The sequence below is a fragment of the Neophocaena asiaeorientalis genome, unplaced genomic scaffold, assembly GCF_003031525.2.
Source record: "Neophocaena asiaeorientalis asiaeorientalis breed wild unplaced genomic scaffold, Neophocaena_asiaeorientalis_V1.1 scaffold4, whole genome shotgun sequence".
NCBI classification, from domain to species: domain Eukaryota; kingdom Metazoa; phylum Chordata; class Mammalia; order Artiodactyla; family Phocoenidae; genus Neophocaena; species Neophocaena asiaeorientalis.
In genome coordinates, this window is record NW_020173682.1 from 1,885,044 (window position 1) to 1,908,945 (window position 23,902).

Genomic DNA, 23,902 nt, shown 5'->3' on the forward strand with positions numbered 1-23,902 from the left:
GGATCCATAAGTTAAGTAAAACTTTTTGCACTATTCAGTTTGTCTCCTTAGACATAAGTCATATTTACAACGGAACACAAGAGACTGTTTCCAAATGCATGTTTTGCCTGTAAGGGTATCAGGAAATTTGGTGTAGCACCTGGTGGACAGGGATGACAGTGGTAAGATCCAGGTGTGTTTATACACTCAACAGGTGGAGCCACAGAACAACCGCCATTGCTTATCTCACATTCATTGATATCTTCACAAATGTATCCATTTCCTTGCCAGCCTAGAAAAACAGGTTTGAAAAGTTAGCTCTTCAATAGTTAAAAACACACGAAAACCTGCTTAACTGTGTAAGGAACCACTGATTAAAATGAGATATACTCTACCTATCAGACTGGCAAAAATTGTTTTAAATACTTACGATCAAATTCCGGCAAAGAGGTGGGCACATGGGGTAGTCTTACGTGCTGTTAGTCAGAAGTTAAATTAATAAATCCTATTGGGAAAGAGATCTAGGAGTATTCATTTAAAATTTTTAAATACGTACCTTTTGACTAACAATTCCACTTCTTAAAACTTATTCTGCAATGATAAAACTATCAGTACATAAAGATGTAGGTAAGCTGGTATCTACTGCAGCATTGTTTAATGGGAAAAAAAACTCTCAATGGTCTATAGGAGCATAGCTGAACATATTATGACTCATCTATACCACTGGATGCTAAAAGCTATTTTAATAATATGTGCACACACATTGAAAGAATTTTCCCTTATGTATTTTAATTGAAAATACCAAATTTTAGAAATATATGCAGAGCTGTGATCCCAGTTTGGGGAAAGAATTGTTTTTAAACCTACATATAGGTCTGTGTGTTTGTATGAGTGAAGGAAAAGGCAGACGAGGAGAGAAACAGTTGCTAAGAGTGGTCTCATCAGGAGAAGGGGCTTGAAGAAGGAAGGGATTATTATCATGTTACTTGAGACACAGCTGTTTTATTCAACTGTTGAGTTTTATTACTCAATTGAAATGATTTAAAATTATAAGAATTTTTAAAACATTTTAAATCCTTTAAAATATTTATTTTCTTTGATCTAAGTAGGGACCCCTCCTAAAAATCTACCTAAGAAAATTATCATATTTGTGGGTGAATAATTGAATGCATAGAAAAAAGCTGGAAGGAAACACGTTCAAACATTAGTGGTGGTTCTGAGTGATGACTATTTTTTTTTCTGTTGTTTTTTTTTCGTAATTTTATAGTTTCTTCATATTTTTTAAGAGCATACATTGCTTTGATATTCAGGGAAAACTAAGGTGACTGACAGGAAAACAAAAAGTTTGTGTTTCTCTTTTTCCTCTCCAACAATGAAAAGAAAAATGTAAGAACACCTTTGCCCAGGTTATACTTTAAATGATTTACTTCTCTGATTTCTAGTTTTTAAAGACTGTCATTGGCAAATTACCTTCAAGAACATGATTATTTGCACAGTTTGCTTGCCCCTGAGAACTAAGAAGGAAAAGGTCTTGACGTGTTTTCTTCGGTGTCTTTCTAGTTGTACAAGATCTAAACGTGTAAGATGAAGAAAGTCACTAAACCAGACATTGCTAAGTGAACCAACAGGCATGTGAGATTCCCTGGCAAGGGAGGATAAGGGAGAACCCAGCAGCTCAGCTCTCACCAAGGGCCAAGCAGACCTGGGTTTGGATCCTGACTGAGGCTAAGCTCTTACATCTTGGGCAAGTTATTTACCTTCTCTGGGGTCCAAGTTCTTACATTTCGAAATGGGAATAATACTAATTCCTACCGTTTCTTGTTTCTGTTGTAGCTGCATGAATTAGAAATTGCCTAGCACAGTGCCTTAATGACATTCTCACAAGGAATAGCTGCAGTTATTATATTCTTCTTGGGTTCCGCTTTCTAAGAACACCCAAGGAGTGCAGACGGGCCTTGTAAACTCTCTGGGGTCTGGTCGATCGCTTACCAGTGCACCCAGATCAGTGCTCAGCTCACAGTAGGTGCTCTGCAAGCATGCCTTGAAGGGAGGATGGTGATCTCACAGTAAGAAATGAAGCTTTGACTCAAACCCAGGCAGTCTCTGAGCCCTGAGTCCACATTCTCAGGGACCTCCCCTGGAGGTTCGGTCTCTCTGGGTCTGTGATGGAGCTGGACGACCCTATTTACAGCCAGGCCCCAGGGTCTTCTAACGACACACCCAGTTGAGGACTACTGGACTCCAGTGAACAGTCAGAGTTCAGTTTGCCCAAGTCTACAATCATCTGGTTCATATGAAACGTGGGACCAGAGCACGTGTCTTTTGATCTCAAGTCTAATCAGTTCACAGTCATAGCAACCAAATGTTTGACCTCCCGAACTCTATGGCTAACGCTGGCCCCGAGATCTGACTCCGGCACACTTTGGGACAAACCCCCCATTTCTTCTGTTGAATTGCCGCAGCAGTAAGATGGCCTGGAGCGGGCTTTAGTGCATCAGGACATGAAACTGGATTGGAAGCCGTCCTGAAGACGGCTTTCTTATCCCTCGGCAGTGGAAGGAACTTGGTTCTGGCGTTCTGCCTGGCTGCCAGGCATCTCTGGCCGGGTGGGGACACGTCCACATACCTGCGGGACAGGCGCCACAATAGAAGGAGCCCGGCGTGTTGAAACACTGCACAAGCGCTGAGCAGGGCGGCGGCCAGAGGCTGCACTCGTCTCTGTCCAGCGTGCAGGCCATGCTGTTCGACGGGGCCGTCCACCCGGCATCGCAGAGGCAGCTGTACTTGGGCTGGCAGGACGACAAGGGTGTGAAGAAAAGCGATCAAGATAAATGAGCATGAAAAGCCTTTGAAAATCTCACCGAGCGCACAGCTGATTTTTCCTCTAACGTTCATTTCCATGAGGCCAATCGAGTGGCTTCTCTTTTTCTTCCCATATGATTAAGCATTTAGACCAGACCATGAAAAAAAGAGAAACGGCTTTATTTTAGAATAAGGGAAACCTGTCATTTGCCCCAGAGATGCCTGGGAAAGAGTAACAACAATCAAGAGCTGTAAGTCAATATAATTAAAGTCAATCAACTCAGCCTGCCCTGCTTTTAGAGGGGAAAACACCCATGTAGGCACAGACCTTGGAAAGTCGATTCTGTTTGTTTCCTTTTTGAAGGTTCCACCCACCACCACCCCTCCCACCACGGCTGGAAGGGAACCATTTTCCATCACATGGGCAGAAAAAAATAGAACTAAAAATAAAGACCGGAAGGTCTCCAGCAAGGCCAAGTGGGCCAGGGCTGGGCGACCTTGAAGGCCAGGAGTCAAGGTCGCCAGGACCCAGAGCACAGGGGATGCTCAGGGAAGTGGAGTCTGCAGCAGTTACAGGGGCTCAGGGGCCAGAAAAATCCAGTCTCCTTCAAATGGTTGCAAACAAGGGCAGGCCTTTTGCGTTGCCATGTCTTGTCAACGTTAAAACTCACAAGGCCAAGAGAAGGTCATGCCTCACAGGGAGATTCACGGACAAATCATAAAAAAAAAAGCGCTCGGATTTATATAATGAAATCAACCTCTGGGTCCCGTTTTCTGTTTATTTATAGACAACGGTCACAACCTTCCTCATCTGAGGCCGGCTTAAGGGCAGGGCGTGGCTCCCCTCTGCAGCCCCACAGGGTCCAGCTTGTACACAGCTACGCAGAGCGAGGAACTAATACCCAGGCCTCTCCCGAGGGGTCCCACTCCGGAAGACACCCACCTCTCCAGCCTGCACTCGGAGCAGATCCTCGCAGATGCCGTGGACACAGCGCACCTGGGAACCCCCCTCACAGTCATTGTATTTGGATGCACACTGGGGGCCGTGGGTCTCAGGCGAGCAGAGACAACTGTTGGTCACACAGAGCACAACGTCAGGACCTGTTTCTTAGCATCAATAAAAAAAATAGCAGTAATTCCGATTGCAGGTCAGTGATCTTCACGTGGAATCATAAACCAGCAAACCAGACTTACTGGCTGGCGTCTTGGGAGAAAATCACCGTGCGCTTCTTTAAGTGGCAGATTGAGTAAACGTGTTATCATCTCAAATATGGGGTGAGAGGGCACGACTACCACTATAAATTCTTCTGCTATTAGGTCATCAAACAGTGCTTTCAAAGGTCAGCCATCTATAAACTAAGGGGGACGGAGTTCATCAGGACGGTAAAGGGAGAGATCATCGCAGCCGTTCACAGGCCATCCAGCTGGGCACGCCAGTAAGCACAGGTGACCTTGACTGAATGGATAAATTCTCGAATATTCTCTAGGCTTGCATAACCTCACGGACAGTGGTATATCCACATCTCAGAGTCTATGATGACGATGATTATGCTACAAGGGCAACACTTGTATCCATAAGACAGGAGTTAACATAGTAACATTTCTTTCATTGTCACATTGTAACTCACAAGATGTAATTATCACATATTACCTAAACTAGCCGTGGCTGTTTTGTCATGAGATTTCAGTTCAGTAAGAATCAAATAAGCAAAGTCGTTTTAAGCTATGGTAATCTTGAAGTTGCTGAGTTAGTTTTATATCTGTCCTGCAGCTTCAGAGGGAATGTGGACGGTGTGAGATGGCTGGGGGAAGTGGGTGGGGGAGGTAGAGGAATCACTGAGCTACACTTCTTTACACACGTCTGAGCACAGCTGATGGAGCGAGAGCCAGGCCCGCAGGGCACTGTTTGCCTGACTTGAGCCATGCTGGCCTTTGGGGCCGAGGGCAGAGTCAAGGTACGAGGAGGACCTGTGTGGCCATGGACCGTGAACTAGTTTCTGAGTGTTCTGGAAAAGGGGCCACTCTACCTGGTAAAGAAGCTCTTTTTTTTTTTTTTTTTTTTGGGGCGCGTGGGCCTCTCACTGTTGTGGCCTCTCCTGTTGCGGAGCACAGGCTCCGGACGTGCAGACCCAGCGGCCATGGCTCACAGGCCCAGCCGCTCCACAGGGAAGCCCTAAAGAAGCTCTTTTAACGATACGTGCTGAGGCACAAAGAGCTCAGCTGATGTCCATGGATAAAAACAAATGTGTGATTGGCAGTGAGGGAAAGGGGAGCTTGGTTGTTGGAGAAGCTCTAGGAGCCACACTCTGGGCACAGAACTCTGGGTAGCCGTGGAGGCCCCAGAAACAACTGCTGTGGTGGCACCTTCGAGTGGGTTCTAAGGAAGAAAGAGACCAACGAATGTGGCCGGAGATGGAAAGTAATAAGAGTATGGTGAATACCATTCAGGCACTCACATGTGGGGTTGCCAGACCTAGCAAATAAAGATACAGGATGCCTGGTTTAAAATTTGAATTTCAGATAAATACTTTTTTGGTATAAGTATGTCCCATGCAATTTGCAACATCAATATACAATTCTGTAAAACCTGTTCCATTAATAAATTACATTTCTGAGCATTCCAAGGTTGCCTTTCTCATTAAGGTCATAGCTTGATAGCAATACATGATTAAACTTCAAAAGAAATTCAATTATTCATTCCTTACCCATAGCTATTTATCTTCTTCTCATCTCTCTTTTTCCACACTCCCCCTCTCATATTCTCTTCCCTTTCCTCTTCACTCTCCCAGCCTTACACAGAATATTCTTTCAGACAATTTAATTAGACTCTTGGAGACGGCAGGACTTTGGACCATCTCTTGCACACATTTGAGGATCTGATCCAGGTGGCTTCCTGGCTAAAAGTTTATCTTACCAGCACCTCCACCCACCAAAAGAAAATTTTTTTAATCTTTAAACCAACTATTACTAGCTTTCTGAGTCTGTGATGTATGAGAAGCCTGAGTATTCAGGAACCCATGGGACAAGACTGCCTAGGTCCTGACCCCTCCTGTTAACTCTTCACCTTAGACCATGTAATAATAACTCCGTCTCCCTCTGTTTCTTGTAAAATATAAGTGCCAATCTATGAACACTATTTTCACCTTGGGGTCTAAAGGCATTTTCCTGTAGGAAGTGCTCAGGAAACTGTGCATTTATCTTATCACTAAGTGCTTTACTATTGGAAAAGGACTTGAAATTTGAGAAAAGATGCAGTTAAATCCTCTCTCTTCCTTCTCCCTTGCTATTGTCATTTGGAGAAGAGTATATTTTAATCCTACAGCACTTCCCTAATGAGCTACAAAGTATACTTCTTTCATTAAGTTTAGATAACACGAGGAGAAGAAGAAAGCCTAAGGGGAGGAAGGAAGCCAAATACAAGAGCAATTTCCTTACTATGATCCTCAAAGACAAGTATTTTTAATCCCATTTTATTGGCAAGGTTCAAATTGCCCAAGGCACAGAATTAGCAATTGGCAGAAGATGAATTAAAACGTAGGTCAGTGTTATCCCTGTACTATTGTTTTTCCACATCGCATTCCCATGTTCTGAAAGGGACAGTTAGTTGAAGACTTTCCATTTTTACATGTCTTTTTAACATAACAGTGTTTGCATGTAAAATGTATATTCTCAAGGTGTCTGGATACACCCTTAAGGTAAAAGAGTAGTGAATTATATGCCTCCCTGAAGAAGTCACTTTTGTAATGACCTTCTATTGCTGATTTGGTCCCAGCAGAAGAAAAACTAGGCTTTTCCATCTTCAAAAACGCTGCAAGTGCATTTGGCAGGTGAGACGAGGTCACATATATTTTCATGGTCATAGTTTAACTTGTGCTAGATTCCGTGGTTCAATATTAATATAACTGACTAACTAAAAGAGGTAATACGTTTAATACTTAACTATAATCTGAGCTAAAACCAGATGATCCTCCATCATAAGCTCTGCCTGTTTTAAAATCTACCAGTGATAAGAATGGAAATAAGTAAAATAAAATATGGTAAACACCATTGTGTTCTTGGAGAAAAAACAAAAAACTCAACTTTTTTTTTTGCCCTAGAAAGCCTTCTAGATCTGAGCCTGAAGTATATAACATGCACCATCCATGCATGGCAAATGTGGATCCCACGGACTGTCTTAAACCCATAGTCAGCAGGGAACAACAGGAATCACTTCTTCAGAATAAAGAGGCAATAACAGTATTGAGAACTGGCAAAATATTACCTGTTAGCTGTCTGAGAGCTTGTGACAAGACCACGAGCCACAGGAGTCGGGGAAACAGATGATGGTTTTTCCTGCTCTACTTTCATTACTCTAAGAAAGAATTTTTACCAGAAACTTTTCTGTGAAATGGGGCTTCCAATGAATTAGTATTTGCATAGCGCTTTGTCTTTCAAAGGTCTTTATAATTAAAAGTTATTAATCCTCGTAAATAAAGACTCCTTTGTCTCCCTCAAGTGAGTGGGCTCTAAGAGTCAGAGACTGGAGAGGCCTGCAAATCCAGAGCAAACCCTGCTCACCACAGACACATGTCTGCACACCCAGATTATCCAACAGGGTCTCAAGCTTGCCTTCATCCACTGCCCACAGAAGTTTCCAGAAGGGGCTTCTAGTCTCAGGGAAGCTATTGATTAACAAGGATTTCACCTCACGTAATCAGTAGAACTCGAGAAAATATCTAAAGGATCTTTGTTTCATTCCACATAGATTCCACAGAGCAAGCGTTTAATCTTATGCTCATGTGTATTTTTCGATATATGCTCTTTTATTCCTTCAGAAAGACTTCATCATATGCCTGAACGAGAGTATTTAGGTCACAGATAATCAACTGGAATTCGTGAGGCTTCATAAAGCATCCCCACAGCAAGAAGAAACCAGATGGACGTGCTGTGCTCCCTAGCGTACTCCAGCAACGCTACGAAGGGCAGAAACTAGAAACCAAAACCATTCCCAGGGTCAGCACAATCAGGCCCTGGGCTTTCTTTGATAGGGCGGTGCAAGAGAAAATAATTCAGTGCTGCCCTATCAAGCTGGATCTGCCAGTTAGGCAGCTCTCAACAAATACAATGGCCCTCCCTCTCTCTCTCTCTGTCTCTCTCTGTCTCTCTCTGTCTCTCTCTCCCTCTCTCTCTCTCTCTCTCTCTCTCTCTCTCTCTCTCTCTCCTCTCTCTGTCTCTCTCCCCCTCCCTCCCTCCCTCCTTCTCTTTTATATCTGGAAAAATTAACCTCTGACATGCAGCAAATATTTGTGTTAAAATTTTTGTTTTCTTTTCCATTTTGCAGCGGTAGAAATACAAGTTTGTCCTGGGGGGGAAAACGATTTTGGCTTCGTCTACGGGGCTCCCCTCCCTGCTGCACGCACTTGTTACTGTGTTGACTTGCAAGATTCCAGAAGACAGTGATGATAACACAAGACCAAGAGTGAGAACTAAGCTCCAGGACATTCCTCAATAACCGGAAGGCGGGACGATCCGATCCGTGCTAGGAGTCATTTGCCACTGATATCTGCAAGCAGCAATTCTCCTTGATAAATGCCCATAAACAGAAATGAGGAGATAATGCTTTCAAGGCAATGAAAGATTAGACCTGCATTCTGGATCTGGCCCAAGCTTGAATGTTTATAAAAGCAGGGATCAGGGGGTTCCTTTAAATGAGAAACAAAATCCAGAGAGCAAAAGGCTCTTTAATGATGTCATAGTTCATTTACATCACAGGCGGTACAATGTGCGTGACATTTAAACGCACAGACACATCCACCAGGAGCCTGAATGAGTTAAGTCTGTAACTTGCAATAAGCAAAAATTTTTAACATCAGGTCAAAAGAACAAAAGGATCAACTAAATGAAAAAGAGGAAGATTGTGGTTGCTCTTTGAGAAAATCGTGTGTTGACAGATGACAAGGCCAAAACCAAAATTACTGTGCTCATTTTTGCTGGAAAGGTCAGAATGGATTGTTACAAGGGAATTGAAGAACAAGACATCAGGGACACTAGCGAGAGAGTAAATAATTGCTCTTTACTCCAGTGAGGTCACACCCAGAGATTCTGTCATAACAGAACCAGTTTCTTTATCTTTCAATAATCACAGAATATAGGAGATCCACCAAACTATAGGGAAAGATAATGTCTAGAGGTTTGAGGTTTTTTTAAAGTGATTTTTAAGAAACTACAGAAACCGTGTGGCATTGATCTGCCGTACATGTTTGGACTTGATTATTTAACAAGACCCTGCATCAGCCAGTGTAGCTTTAAAGACCAATATTCCTAGAGTTTGATGGGAACACGGACGCATCGGCATGCCTAAGTCGGCTTCGTAAGGGAAGGGAAGTTTTCCTGCAGAGGGCAGTGCCCGAGTGGAGCACAATGCTGCAGACGAGCCACGTGACAGAGGCGATCAGAAGAGGAGATGGGGGAGGCCTGACGATTGTGCTGAGGGCCTGATGGCCAACTGAAGAAAGACAGTGAGCGCTAACCGTGTGAAGAAAACCTCGGTTCAATCTCTGCTCTGGTTACGGCTAACACTGCACTTAGCGCTTGAATGGAGATGTCCTGATGTGATCTGTCAGCTCTCCGCTCTGTGGAATGAGGGCAGCATGGGCTCGCTGGTATGCGGGGGCTTGGGGGGGGTCCCTCCCTCCCTCTTCTACGTAAGGCTCCTCAGTGGCTGCCGCTTTGATGCTGTGACTCCTACTAACCCTTCAGCCTCATCTTGCCCCGGGCCATCCTCACTCTACCCCAGCCATGGTGGCCTCCTTCCCGTTCCTCAGAGACTCCAGAGAAAGAATTTCTTCATGGGGTGAGAGCTGAGGTCACACAAGCTTTCTTCCATCTAAGTAAATAGCTATGTGTATGTTCAATGAGCACCACATGACTTCCCCAGGGAGCACCTAATTTTGCTGGTAATACAGATACTTAATCTTGGACACTTTTAACCAGGGGATGTCTTAGTCCTTAAAAAACACACCCTAATATTTTTTTTAAAAAACAGAAAAACAGGCAAAAGTGACAGTTTTGAGCTAAAGCTTTAAGAGACTTTACATATTTCTGTTTAACTCTCTGGGGGCTTTTGACCTTGGCCATGAGAAGGACATTTCTCAGGCAGCTGGGACACCTCCAGCCCACACCTAAGAATGAGACCTGCAGACCAAACCGAAATGAGGTAGAGCCACCGTGGCTGATATGCAGACCTGTGAGTATGAAAAATAAATACTTATTGGGTTTAAAAAAAAAAAAAAAGGAAAGAAAAAAAGTTACCTGTAACTTCCTGCTGTATTTATACACGTGGCTCCATTCTGGCAGCCCAAGGGTGTTCCTGAGTAAATCTCACATTCGTTAACGTCAACGGAGCACAGAGGACCCTGCGTTCAGACAAAGAACAAAGTCAGGTGTCGCAGGTCACAGAGGCATCCAGGGCCAGTCTTCACAGGATACGATTAAACACGGACAGGAAAGAAATCCTCGGTCGAGCCAAATACATTAAAATTGAGCCTGATCTCCAGTCATCCTTCCCCTGGAACTCAGGTATGGCCCACCAGAGACAAAGAGCCCTTCGCGGATCACACCAGTCACACGAGAAGAATCCTTATACAGGCTAACCCTCATTTCACTATGGAGCTCTGCCTGGGAATAGTCAATGCACATGTCAGGAACATTTTCATCATTAATAGAAAAGGGCAGGAAAATGTATAGGCTATATCAAGATTTGTTCGGTACTTTCAAGGCTGAACAATTTCAATTCATGCTAGCCAGAATAACATGTAGTATCCAACCCAGTGAACCCTCCTTGAGATGGCTTAGTACTCAGTGGGTGACAGAATCACGCCCGCCGCTGTTTGAATGTTGGCGTACGTGGTGTCATTCATTCTGATTCAGGAGACCACAGAATCCTAGAAACCTTGGATGGAGAATTAAACATGTCTGAAGGACTCCAAGGAAACAACTGATGCTGACTCACCATCATTTTTAACCAAAGACCGGGTGACTCACCTTCCACTGTGAGGGGCAGATACAGAAAAAGGAATCCTGGAGATTGAGACAGGTTCCGCCGTGCTGGCACGGATTGCTGCTGCAGACCTTTCTGTCGTGTGTCTGAAACAAAGACAGGGTGGTCAGCGAGACAATCGTGCTTTCCGTGTTTCAGAGCGGGTATGTATATAAAACGACACTTTACTCCTGATCGGTGGAGGGTCTTCCTCCAGACTTTCAATCCATTCCTTAAATTCTTCTTCATATCAACTCTCTTATGAAAAAACAAAGCATTTGATATCATCAGTCCTATTCACATTCCTTCACTATTAACATGCATTTAACCAGGGATGGGATGAGGCATGAGTGGCAGGTGAGGGTTCTCACTCTACTCCTTGGAAAAGCATTGTTCACCTGACAAACATATGTTGGTGGACACGGGTCCAGATTTCAGCCGTGGGAGTCACATGGACGTTTCTCTTGTTCCGGTACTGTTGCTGTTGTTCTTATCTCTGGTGCCTCCAGATAAGCATTTGAAATACGATCATCTTTTGCTGCCGCCCCTCCTCCCCTGGGTTAAGATAACTGAACTCTTTTCACTCCAGGACCCTTTATTGGAAATGTGGCCTGTGGTTTAGATACACCCTCCAGTCTCGTGCTCACATGACTGCTTTCAGACCAGAGTCACAGACAGACCTGCCTTTGTCTATAGAACCTGGGGAATCTTAGCCTATGTCAGCTACCAGTTCCAGTCTTGTAAGATTTGTAATGCCTTTGGGGGCAGAGGAAACTTCTTTAGAGAGGACAAGTGATTATGCAAGGAAAGCTATCCTGTTAATTTCACCTAATCTTTGTCTAATTCTGTTTTAAAAATTAAAATGGGGGCAAATTATTCTTCACATTAAAAAAAAATATTTGGTGACTCAGAGAAAATGAAGTCTGTTCCCTCCGTTTGCAGATGAAACTCAGAGCAGAGGATGGCAGGCTGACTCAGTACCATTTAGTGCAAAGCCCATTCTCTCTCCACCTTTGTAATAAGTCAGGTGCCCATACATTTGGGGGTCTCTTTCTGGGCTCTGTTTTCTTCCATTATTCTGTCTATCTTTGTGCCAGTACCACAATTAGCTCTGTTCATCACAGGATACTATTAAAAATTAACCACAAACTCACTTAGAGTTTTTTTCTGGCATACAAGACAACGCTGAGGATTAAAAACTCAAAAGCCCACGGGGGCCCAGCAGGAAGTGGAATCCGCAAGCAGTCAGGAGGAAGACAATAGGGAACTCGGGGGACTGTGGTGCCCAGAGCGCACTTGCCCCATCCAAAGGCATGCAGGCACTTCCATTCCTAAATCATTAAAAGCTCTTCCCAGGGGGATGGGCAGAGGGAGGACAGTCTGAGCTAATTGGACCATGGCCTCCAGTTCTTGACCTTTGGTGGGAATGAAGAAGCACTCTAGGAGACTGAAAACTCTCGTGCTGTGCCGTGCTCATTTCTAATTCCTCAGCTACTCCATAAAAAGATAAAGGCTGAAAGGGCAATTTATTACCAAAGCCAGCAAAAAGAATACATGAACTTGTTCACCAAATGTAAAACACCAAAATAGAGGACAACATTTGAAGCATAATCAAAAACAGACCAACAATATTAGAGCAGGGATTCTTAACCTGGAATTCCCTTGCTTCTTTTCAAAATTTAAAATATGGAGACCTTCTATGCATTTCTCTGTGTGGAAGCTTACAGCTCCCATGAAAGTCTCAAAAATGTCAGCTCCCTACAAAAGGGATAAGAAGTCTAAAATCACAAGGACTAGTTTACAAGCATGTAGTAAAGTTATGGAAGGTTTATTCTAATCAATTGTTCAGATTTAACTACCAGCAAATATATTTTGAAGAAGATTTGGAATATTTTGAGATACATCCTAGACTTCTAAGTTTAATGTTAGAGAAAATGTAAGGCCTTGGAAAACCGAGGCCTGGATGCCTGAATCGGCAAGTTGGGTGGTCGCTAGCTGACCAGCTTCAGCCTAAAGTTGCACGGTTAAAAAGCACCCGCAGAAGAGGCAGAGCACATGGACGACGGCTAAACTTAGAGTCAGAGGACTTCACATGCCCAGCGACCTTCATCTCTCTGAGGCTCACTTTGCTTCATCTGTGTCCTGGGAAGCATGACTTGTGATGAGAATTAAATGAACTGATTTACAAAACAGAGAGTCACAGATGTAGAAAACAATCTTACGGTTACCAGGAGGAAAAGGTGGGGGGGAGAGATAAATTGGGAGATTGGGATTGGCATAGACACACTACTATATAGAAGACAGATAACTAATAAGGACCTACCGTAGAGCACAAGGAACTCTACTCAATACTCTGTAATGACCTATATGGGAAAAGAATCTGAAAAAGAGTGGATACATGTAGATGCATAACTGAGTCACGTTGCTGTACAGCAGAGACTAACAGAGCATTGTACATCAACTACACTCCCAAACAAATTTTTAAAATTGTGATGAGAATTAAATCATGGGAAAAGCAAAGTCCTTGATATTGATTCTCCATCCACCTTAAGAATACCAGCTCCATCAATGATTCTAGTGTATTTTCAATGAAAGATGTTGGCTATCTAGTAGTTACGGGACTTACCTGCTGTAACCTTTGAAATTTTCTCTCAAGATCCATGAGCTAGCAGTGGGGAGGAGAAAACATCCGTTAGCTGGTTCAAAGGCACGTCACATATAATGTTAGCCTGTGACATATTTTCCTAATACCTTCTGCTGTGGACTTACTTTATCTGTTTGTTCCTTTTCTTATTGCCTTTTCCCTACTCTTTTCTTTCCCCTCCAGGCTTCCCTTCCTTCCTACTCTCTTCCATGGCATGCATTTTTTTTTTTTTTTTAAGAAGTACAACCCAATGATAAGTTGTTTTGTTGATTTTCTGTGCATGGTGACTCTGGGAATTTTCCTAAGTGACAGTGATCCATCCACCTTGTGCTATCAGCACGTGAGCAAAGCCGACTTATACCACAAGCTCTGGTCACAGAATTTCCAACCACGGTCCATCACCACCTCTACACCCTCTACTAGAACTGGGTCATTTAACCAAAAAGCCCACGATCACAACACTACATTTCTAAAGAGGATACACATTTGGTATATCTTCTGAAAAAGAATTATTTACAAAGTTGAATTAAGGAGAACCCATTTGCTCTGAGGGTGGGGAGGTCAGACTCACCTTGGAATCGAGCTGGTGGATTTGACTGGAAATATTCTGAGGCAGACCAACTGCACCTCTTTTTAAGTTCATAATATCATCTTTGTTTTCCTGGATCTAATTTTAAAAAGGAGGAGAAGAAAAAGGAGGAGGAAGAGAACGCTAGTGAAAGAATCATGTATATAAGAATAACATTTTTAAAATTTGAGTAGTATATTCTATTTTAAGCCCCGAGGTCTTGCCCATTATTAGAAAAACCAGAACAATGCCACGTATAATAAACATTGGACTAAAATGGCCGTGGCATAATTCCATTTACCCTTTCAGTGACAATATATCAAGGAATTTTCCATCTGCATATTTTCCCTTTAGAATGCATGTAAAGAGGCCTGGCTTGGAATGAGACTGTTCAGGTTTTAAATCTTGGCTCAGCCATTTAATGTATGTCCTTGGACGTGTGGCCGCAGAGTTCCTCTACCTCCCTTACTGAAGGGGTAATCGTAACGCCAACCTCACGGGGCAGCTGTGAGGGTTAGATGAGACGACGCACATAAAGTGCCGAGCACAGTGGATAACCCATAATAAGCTCTAAATACCAACTTCTAACATTATGACGATAGGCCTGCGTGATGTAGAAAATAATGAGCACTGAAAGCATTCAATAAGACAGGAGGATAACTGGCCAATTCTGTTGTGTGGCAAAAGTAAACTGGTCACATCTACCACTTTCTATGGTCCCCCTCCATCCTCGGTCCCCTTGTAAAGAGGCCCCACTAACACCCTCTGCACCTTCTGTGGACTACAGTAAATAAGCCTACACAGTGAGCCATTTCCTGCTACAAGTACTACCTGTACCCCTCATTAACCCTAGGGCATTGTTCTTTCCAAGGACTTGTTTCACCTCCGATTATGTTCCCTGTGCTAAAGATTCAAAGTACAGATTCACATAGGCCTCTTTCTCACACCAGTTAGAATGGGCATCATCAGATCATCTACAAACAATGAATGCTGGAGAGGGTGTGGAGAAAAGGGAACCCTCTTGCACTGTTGGTGGGAATGTAAATTGATACAGCCACTATGGAGAACAGTATGGAGGTTCCTCAAAAAACTAAAAATAGAATTACCATATCACCCAGCAATCCCACTACTGGGCATATACCCTGAGAAAACCATAATTCAAAAAGACACATGCACCCCAGTGTTCATTGCAGCACTATTTACAATAGCCAGGTCATGGAAGCAACCTAAATGCCCATTGACAGACGAATGGATAAAGAAGATGTGGTACATATCTACAATGGAATATTACTCAGCCATAAGAAGGAACGAAATTGGGTCATTTGTAGAGACGTGGATGGAGCTAGAGACTGTCATACAGAGTGAAGTATGTCAGAAAGAGAAAAACAAATATATATTAACGCATGTATGTGGAACCTAGAAAAATGGTACAGATGAACTGGTCTGCAAGGCAGATATAGAGACACAGATGTAGAGAACAAACGTATGGACACCAAGGGGGGAAAGTGGCAGGGGGTGGTGGTGGTGGTGGTGTGATGAATTGGGAGATTGGGATTGACATGTACACACTGATGTGTATAAAATAGATAACTAATAAGAACCTGCTGCATAAAAAATAGTAATAAAATAAATTTTAAAAAATCCCATAGGCCTGTTCAATCAAGTAACCATATACAAATATACAAAACTACTTCAATGCATTTCCAGTGTATTACCTGACGTAAACATTCGCCAAGGTCTTCATCATTTAATTTAATTTTTCCCAGGGATCCAGTTCTAAATTCAATGTTTTGAGCTGATCCAGTAAGAAACACTAAATTTCCTCTCTCTGCAGTCATTCGAGGTCTGCATAATCCAAGCCAGAGAAAGTATCGGTAATTATGGCATATAGTTTTTAAGTCTAAAGAACAAAGTTTCTCAGCGACTAACTACAGACTGCATACACCTTTGCTTTGTGGTCAACTCAACCAAATTCTCCCAGCCCATCTGCCATTTCTTTCTCAAAATGATAAATGGAAAGTTTGTGTATAAAAAGATACTTCCATACATCCATACAACTGTTTTCCCCTACCTGTTTTTAACATCATTGTTTTCCTCAAGAAAAATTACACCTTTGCTTACCTGGTTATTTGTGAAAACTAATGAGGAACCACCCTAGTCCATCAGCAGAAATAATCCATGTGTCTACTTACTGTTGGAGGTCAGTATTTCTTTTTTGTCTCTGCGGCGCAAGTCCTCCAGCTTCACCATATGATTCAGCAAATGTCAATAAAATAACCAAACTCCAAAGAAAAAGTGAGGACATCTTCCTCACCAACCTCCAAGGTTGTCAGGTAGGAGGGAGGCCGCTCTACCCAACTGAGTGTGGCAGTTTGGAAAAAGCAAACCAGGCAGACGTACTTTGACCAGTGGGATGTCCTGCAGTTTTCATATCTTCCTTCTTTGCCCTAGAAGGCTACATTATTTCTTCTTCCTGAGGGATGTAAATGATCTTAGATCTTCAGGACTCTTCAACTCGTGAGAGGTCAAAATCTACTTCTAAGCGATGCACAACTTAATCATTATCTGTTTGACCTTTGAAATGGTAAGAAATTGCTTTGGAAACATCCACTAAAAAAATTCTTGCTTAAGAAGTAGCCACCTTTCAGCAAATGCTTCTGGGAAAATTGGATATCCACATGCAAAAGGATAAATTTGGACCCTGACTTTATATTATATAGAAAAATTAACTCAAAATGAACCAAATACCTAAATATAGGAGATAAAACCATAACATTCTTAGGATAAAACACAGGGGGAAGCTTCATCACACTGGATTCTGCAATGATTCCTTTGATGTGACTCCAAGAGCACAGCAACAAAAGAGAAAAAGAATAGATAAATTGGACTGCTTCAAAAGGAAAAACTTTTGTATATTAAAGGACACTATCAACAGAGTGAAGAGGCAACTCAAAGAATGGGAAAAAGTTTGCAAATCATATATATGAGAAGAGGTTAAATATGCAGAATATGTAAAGAACTCCTACAACTCAACAGCAAAAAAACAAACAAAGCAAATAAGAAATGGGCAAAGAAAATCGACATTTCTTCAGAGGAGATATTCAAATAGCCAAACAACACACGAAAAGATACTCAACGTCACTAATCACCAGGGAAATACAAATCAGAACCACAATGAGACACCACTTCTCACTCATAGGATGGCTACTATCAAACAAAAGCAGAACATAGTAAGTACTGGGTGAGGATGTGAAAAAATCGGAACCCTTGTACACTGTTGGTGAGCATGTAAAATGGTACAGGTACTGTAAAACAGTGGCAGTTGCTCAAAAAAATTCAACATAGAATTGCCATACGATCCAGGAATTCTACTTCTGGGTATATACACGAAAGAATGGAAAACAGGAACTCAAAGAGATATTTGTACAACTATGTTCATAGCAGGATTACGTGGAAGCAAGCCAAGTGTTCACTGACCGAGATGAATGGAAAAACAAAACATGTTGCATGCATATCATGGAATGTTATTCAGCCTTAAGAAGGAAGGAAACTCTGACATATGCTACAACGTGGAGGAACCTTGAAGACATTATGCTAAGTGAAATAAGCCAATCACAAAAGGGCATATACTGCATGATTCCACTCATATGAAGACCCTAAAGACAGAAAGTAGAATGGTGGTCTCCAGAGATGCAGGGTAGGGAGAATGGTAAGTTATTGTTTAATGGGTACAGAGTTTCACTTTGGAAAGATGAAAGAAAGTTCTAGAGATAGATAGTGGTGATGGCTGCACAACAATGTGAGGGTATGTAATACCACTGAACTTAAAAATTACTCCCTTAAACAGGCTCTGCAACTTGATATTATGGAGAGATGTAACCCTGTTTTACACCTGTTCTATTCAACCACAAGAACAAAACTAGCAAAACTAGCGGGCAAGCTGCTATTTTCTTGAGGTGATACTGAAGTCAACTGATGAGTTTTTTGTTATTCTGTTGTTCGTTTTAAGAAACAGGTGTCATACCACAACACATTTCAAGTTGAATACATTTTTTTAAAGTTTCATTAGTTCAAGTTTGTTTAAAAGCTTAACAGTTTGGTACGGGGGGGCGGGGTGGAGGGAGATCTTGTCTTCGTGAAATATTTGTCAACTTTAAGAATAGGATAAAATAGGATGGGTTAGAATCCTCCAACACAAAGGACAATTCTAACTCTGAGCTTTGAACATAACTATTTTCATGATTCTATTTTCTTAAAGGTTACTTGCACTCAGCAAATTTGTTAAGTGCAATAACAGATGTCTCCAGCATGATTTCAGTAAGAACTTACTTTTTTTTAAACAGAATTTTCCTGTGTTACTAATGTGTTTATTATTAAACAAAGTAAAGATAATTTCTCTGCTCCCAATCTAGCCATCCAATTCCTAATTGTCCCTCATGCTAGAAGGAAAAGAAAGAAATATGCTTTCGAGGTCTGACTGACTTTGGAATGACGAGTTAGGGAATTTTACATCCAGCCCACCTGCTCAACTCTAGCTGAGATCAATAGACAAGTCAGACAGTCTGCATGTGATTCGGTGGAAGCAATATAAAAACCAGTCGCTGTTTCCACACCATTATCACTCATCCTGTTTACCAGCCTTATTCGGAATTTCTTCAGCAAAGACAAATTAAGATAGTTTTAGAATCCGTGACCTCAGACTTAGAAGGTGAATATTCTCCTCTCTCCTTTTCCCAGAGTAAATGTTCTATTAACCTGAAACCCTGTCTTTCATTGGCTGGCAAATCTCCCATTTCCTCCCTAATTCAGAATGCATTCCACAAAGATTCTTCATGTGCCCTTTACATATGAGCCATTCTACAAAATGGTAGGAATACGAAGTGAAATACGTTGCAGATTTTCCCCTCCAAAGTCAGGTCTAGGGAAGATCATTCACGTGGGTTCAAAATCCAGCTCCATCACTTTCTGACCATGTGGCCCTGTTTCTTCATCAGCAGAAAGATAATAATAACAGCACTGAAAGTATACAAAATGTTTAACACATCCGGTCTTTGGCATTTGATAAGTGTCCACTAAATGTAAACTGTGGTTATCATGTAAATAAGTATAACCCTCCTTCTTCTTCTACGCTTGAACTTGGGTTTCTTAAAGTAAGAAATGATAGAAGAATCCACAGTTGACTTAAAAACCATGGGCACCAGGAATATCAGGGGTGTCTAATCTCCCCTTTTATGGAAGAGGATTCCAGAACAGAGACATGCATTGAGGACTTTGAGCGAGGAAGGGGACATCTGACCTGCAGCTGGGGATGCGAGGCAAAAGTAAACTGATGTCTGAGAACCAGGCAAGGTGGTGCCAGGAAGCAGGAAGAACTCCCCACGGATGGGTGGAAAGCAAGATTAGATTTAAATCCTAGAGTCTCCAAGAGCAGGCAAGCCAAAAGGAACAAACTCTTCCTCGAGATAGAGCTGAGAAAACAGAGAAAGGGAGGGTTTGCTCTAGGAGCTGCTCCATGGGAGGGGACCGAGTGTGAGAGTACACCTAAGAAAGCCGTAATACGTGGGTTTTTTTGCATTCATTAAAATAAAGTTATTAATTCAGATATTTACACATCTTAAGTTTGTCACCTGTGGCACTCTTGGTCTCCAGCCTTTGGCATCTACAACAGGGTGCATGCCAATGTGCTTTGCTTTGTTGCAGATGTTACACATGGTGCGTGGAGTTGGGGTTTTTTCTGCTTCTCCGCCTGCATAGGCAGTGTGTTACTAATCAATAATGCACGGCCTGCTGACCTGCGCTCCCAACCCTGCCCCCTGGTGTCACCTTCCTCCCTCCTCTTCCTCCCAGCTTCTTAGCTCTGCTTACAGAAGTATCAGCTCCCTTCTCTTCCTCCTTCCCTCCTTCCAGAAAAGAATCAGAATTATCTTCTCCTTTCTTCTTCCTTTAACTTTTCTAAGACACCTTTGTACACCCCTTGCTTCTTCTGTACCATTCACTTCACCTCCTTTCTCCACTTGAATCCTCAGCCCCCACCATTTCTAATAATCCCCAACACGATGCACAAATGAAATTCATGAGTGACTCAGTTCACAAAGGAAAATTTTGCGGTCATCAAAAGTACATAAGAAAGTAAATTCCAGTATACTAGGAGTTCACAGGAGGGGAACTGCTGGGTAAGAAGGCACCACTGTAATCAGAACGTTGATAAGGACCAAAACAAAAACACAACAACGAAAGCCATAGAGAACAGAAGTACCTCTGCCTGGGAAGGGCAATGCAGGCTTCCCAAGAGCCAGCTGAGTCTTACAGAATGTATAGGAGTTCTCCAGGCAAAGTAGGGGAATTGGGAGTCTCAGACAGAGAAAATGGTACATCCAAAGCTTTCCAATTACAAAAGAGCTAAACGTGGCCGCAACAGTGTGTGTCTGTGGGAGATGAAATTTTTTAAAGGGAAAGGAAGTCAGGTCCAGAAGGACCAGGAAATGTTATTTTAATGAGTTTAGATCTTATTTTATTTTTAAATAATGGAGAATTATGAGGGTATTTTACATAGGAGGTCATGTTTGCATTTTACAAGCATCCCTGCAGAGCCAAGTCTCAGACCCAGAGGTAGTGAGGAAGTTGTGGTACAGCTAAGGTGTGACCTGGGGAGGCCTTGTTTGAAGGCAGTGGCAGAGAGAGCAGGAGACAGTGAGAGAGGTATTTAGGAAACAGGATCTACAGAAAAATAGATTGGGGCAGTTAAGAGAGAGGAGGGAAGTGATGCATAGGTTCCCTGCTTGAGAAATTGGAAGGATAGAGGTGTCAATAATTGAATAAGACATAATAATTAAGGGAAGGAGGTTCTGGAGAAAAGGTAAGAGTTCAGATTTGGGTGCACAGAGATCTGAGGAATATTCACCTCCTCCCCGCCCCACCCCACCCCTGTCCTGCCCCGCTGCCTCAAGGCCCCACTCTGCAAATGGTTTAGATATCAGTGGTGGGTGTAGGGAAGATCCAGAGATGGCCTAGACCACAGCCTTGCTACTCAAAGTATGGTCCATGGACCCAGCACAGACTTTACCCAGGAGCTTGTCAGAAATGCAAAAATCTCAGGTTCAACCTCAGACCTACAGAATCCACATCTACATTTTACAAAGACCCTCTCTTTCTGACCCACGGGGTGAAGGCACCTTCACTCCAGAAGAGTCACATGATCTCCACAAGTGCATCTGTATTTCTATTTTTTCTTAGATTGGTCTTCTAATTTTCCATAACTTCCTTTTCTATTTCCTATTTCTTTATCTTCTTTTGTTCTACTGAGAAATCTTTGTTATTTATCTTTTAAAATGTATATTGATTTTTTAAATTTTTGGCATATTTTTAATTTCAAAAACTCATTCTTATTTTGCATTTTAACATCTCCTCCTATTACTCTAAAAATATTATAGCTGCTTTTTGAAGTTTACTGCATGGTCTCTGATTTCTCTAAGTTCTTCTTCTTCTGTTTGCTTGTTTAGATCTTTCTATTTCATATCAGGGGTTCTCCTCAGACACCTATTTAACCTTATGTGTTCATTTAAATTTAAGAATAAAACACTAAAGAGTGGATGATAAGCTCTGTGTGATAGACGGTGATGGACGGTGTTCGTAACTAGCAAACTTTATCATGGGTGGTTGAATGGCAAGCTGACAGTTCCATTGGGGGAACACCAACTGTCAATTCTTGAAGATATTTTTCCCCTGGGGACATATAATTTCTTCAGAAAAAAAAAATACACCAGTTTTCTACCTGGATAAGGAAAGTTTGCTGGAAATTTTAATGCTAGGTGTGTAGACTTTATTTAGCCCCTTGTTTTCCATCTTTTTTTCCAAATTCTTGGAGAGTACCTCAATTCTGTATTCATATAATCCCTATAACTTATTTCATATACCAAGGTTTACTTTTCATTCCTACTAGTTTCATCTAAATCCCATGGTTTTACAGTCTTAATAAGCATTTACTGCAGACATATGACATCCTCAACAATGAGGGAAACGCAAAGAAGTAAACGTCATGACTTTCTCTGGCTTGCAATAAAAGGCATATGTACAAATCTAGAGCACTGTGATAAGGCAACATTATAAAGATGGGTAAGACACAGGAGACAAAGTGCATACTAACATGCTTTTAGGAAAACAGCACGAACCAAACTGAAAAAGAGGTCCTAAACCCAGTCTGGGCATACTGTAGTGGTTCTGCAAATCCAGGAGGGTCATTTTGGAGAGAGGTGGTTGGGGAAAGGTGGCAGCATCGATGAAGGGCCTTAAGTGGCCGGTTGAAGAATTCTGATTTAATTTTTTTATTTAATGGGGAGCTGCTCTTGTATTTTGAGTTCAATAATCCTTACGTGAAATTTCCAGAAGGCCAGCTGAACTTATCTGGAGGGCTGGATCAGTGGAGGAGTCATGAGAATAGGGAGAGAGGGTTGACATGAAGAGGTGCCTTGGAGGAAGAATGGCAAGGTTCTCACACCCTATATTCTAGCTCCCCTCTCATTTTATAGCTTCCATGTGGCTCTGGTGCTTTCTTTGGTCCCTTTTCATTTTCACATCAGTTTAAAACAGAAGACTGTAGAATTAATCTGTGTTTTAGTCATTAACAGAAACATCTGTAAATATAATGATCTCTCTCAACCTTTATGACACTTAACTCATCCTCTTTTTCAGGGAACTCACATTGCTTGAAAGGTACATTTACATACGCCAATTTTTGTGATTTTCTACAAAATGTCTGAACAATACAATATCGTTCCAATTGTCTATTCATTTTCCATGAAGGATCACATAAAATAATTATGGAAATTGATGTAAGTTTAAAACTATTCACTTGCTCATTTCATGGAAAATGCATTACCTCCTAGTAAATTACCAAATCCACTACTGCGATAAACTGACCTTTTTGAATGCAGTGTGCTCTTGACTCAGGGAACACAATCCAGACGTTTGTTCTCCATGCTCATTACTACAATGATTGCAATTATCCTTGAGCAGAATGAAAAAGCATTATGGGTTAATCATTACCATTTGAATAATTCAGGTTTGGCAGAGACTTTCCTGAGGAGGTAGATCTTGTTATTCATTATTGAGAGTCTGGAGGACTTTTTTGCTTTTCTTTTTCAGATTTTTTTTAAGTGCAATAATCCTTACATAAACAAAGAGGATATAATCAGAAAATTCATATCCAGAGGGAGGAATGTAATAGAGGAACAAAGCTTCACATAAGGAACAGAGGTTGCTAATGGCATATATACAAACACACACACAGCGTCTGTGTACTGGGGAGTCTTGTGTCATTGTGAGACAGGGACTGGTTAAGGACAGAGCACACAGCAGAGGGCATACATTGCTAGAATTCATGGCTCCAAAAGCCAGGGGGGACACAATACAGCTTTCCCCACCTCCCACAGCTCAAGACCCCAGGACTCCAGCACTTCTGCTGGATGAATTCAAGCTTGATTTCCATGAAGGTGTGAAGCCATAAAGCGGAGGTTATCTTTGATGAGGACCACGGGTAAACCCACCTGACATCCCTTTCCACGGTAACCTAAAAAGAATAAAATAAGTTTTCTACTCTGTGACTCCTAAAATTCCCTGAACAAGGCAATGAAGTGAAAGATTTAGACACCTTTCATACTATAATCAAAGAAAATGCCAGGTTGTATTAACACAATCATGAAAGTGATTGTAGCCATGTAGGGGCAAATAGTTGCTACTCTAACCTTTTGAAAAGGGGGAAATGCATTTTTGTAACAGTATTTTGTATTTGATGAGACGAAGAGAGCAACTGAAAATTCACCACTGCGGGGATGCAGGGGAGGGAAGGAAGACGAGTTTAGGGATAACCTGAGAAAACCATAATTCAAAAAGGGAC

The 23,902-nt window shown here is 42.0% G+C and overlaps 1 protein-coding gene across 2 annotated transcripts in view; it reads right to left on the minus strand.

Annotated features, from left to right (window-relative positions):
* Positions 1-23,013, minus strand: part of CUBN (cubilin) — a 269,991-nt gene extending 246,978 nt beyond the window's left edge. The window contains exons 1-10 of one of the 2 annotated variants that reach the window (XM_024750090.1): positions 22,927-23,013; positions 16,411-16,483; positions 15,726-15,855; positions 14,014-14,109; positions 13,425-13,463; positions 10,804-10,905; positions 10,072-10,175; positions 3,725-3,851; positions 2,606-2,768; positions 140-271 (exon numbers count right to left, since the gene is read on the minus strand). In XM_024750090.1, the coding sequence (XP_024605858.1) occupies positions 140-271; positions 2,606-2,768; positions 3,725-3,851; positions 10,072-10,175; positions 10,804-10,905; positions 13,425-13,463; positions 14,014-14,109; positions 15,726-15,848 (886 nt within the window). In that variant the 5' untranslated portion in view covers positions 15,849-15,855; positions 16,411-16,483; positions 22,927-23,013. Of the gene's footprint in view, positions 1-139; positions 272-2,605; positions 2,769-3,724; positions 3,852-10,071; positions 10,176-10,803; positions 10,906-13,424; positions 13,464-14,013; positions 14,110-15,725; positions 15,856-16,202; positions 16,484-22,926 lie in introns of both variants that reach the window. The other variant, XM_024750089.1, reaches the window with a different exon arrangement.
* Positions 23,014-23,902: the final 889 nt, after the last annotated feature.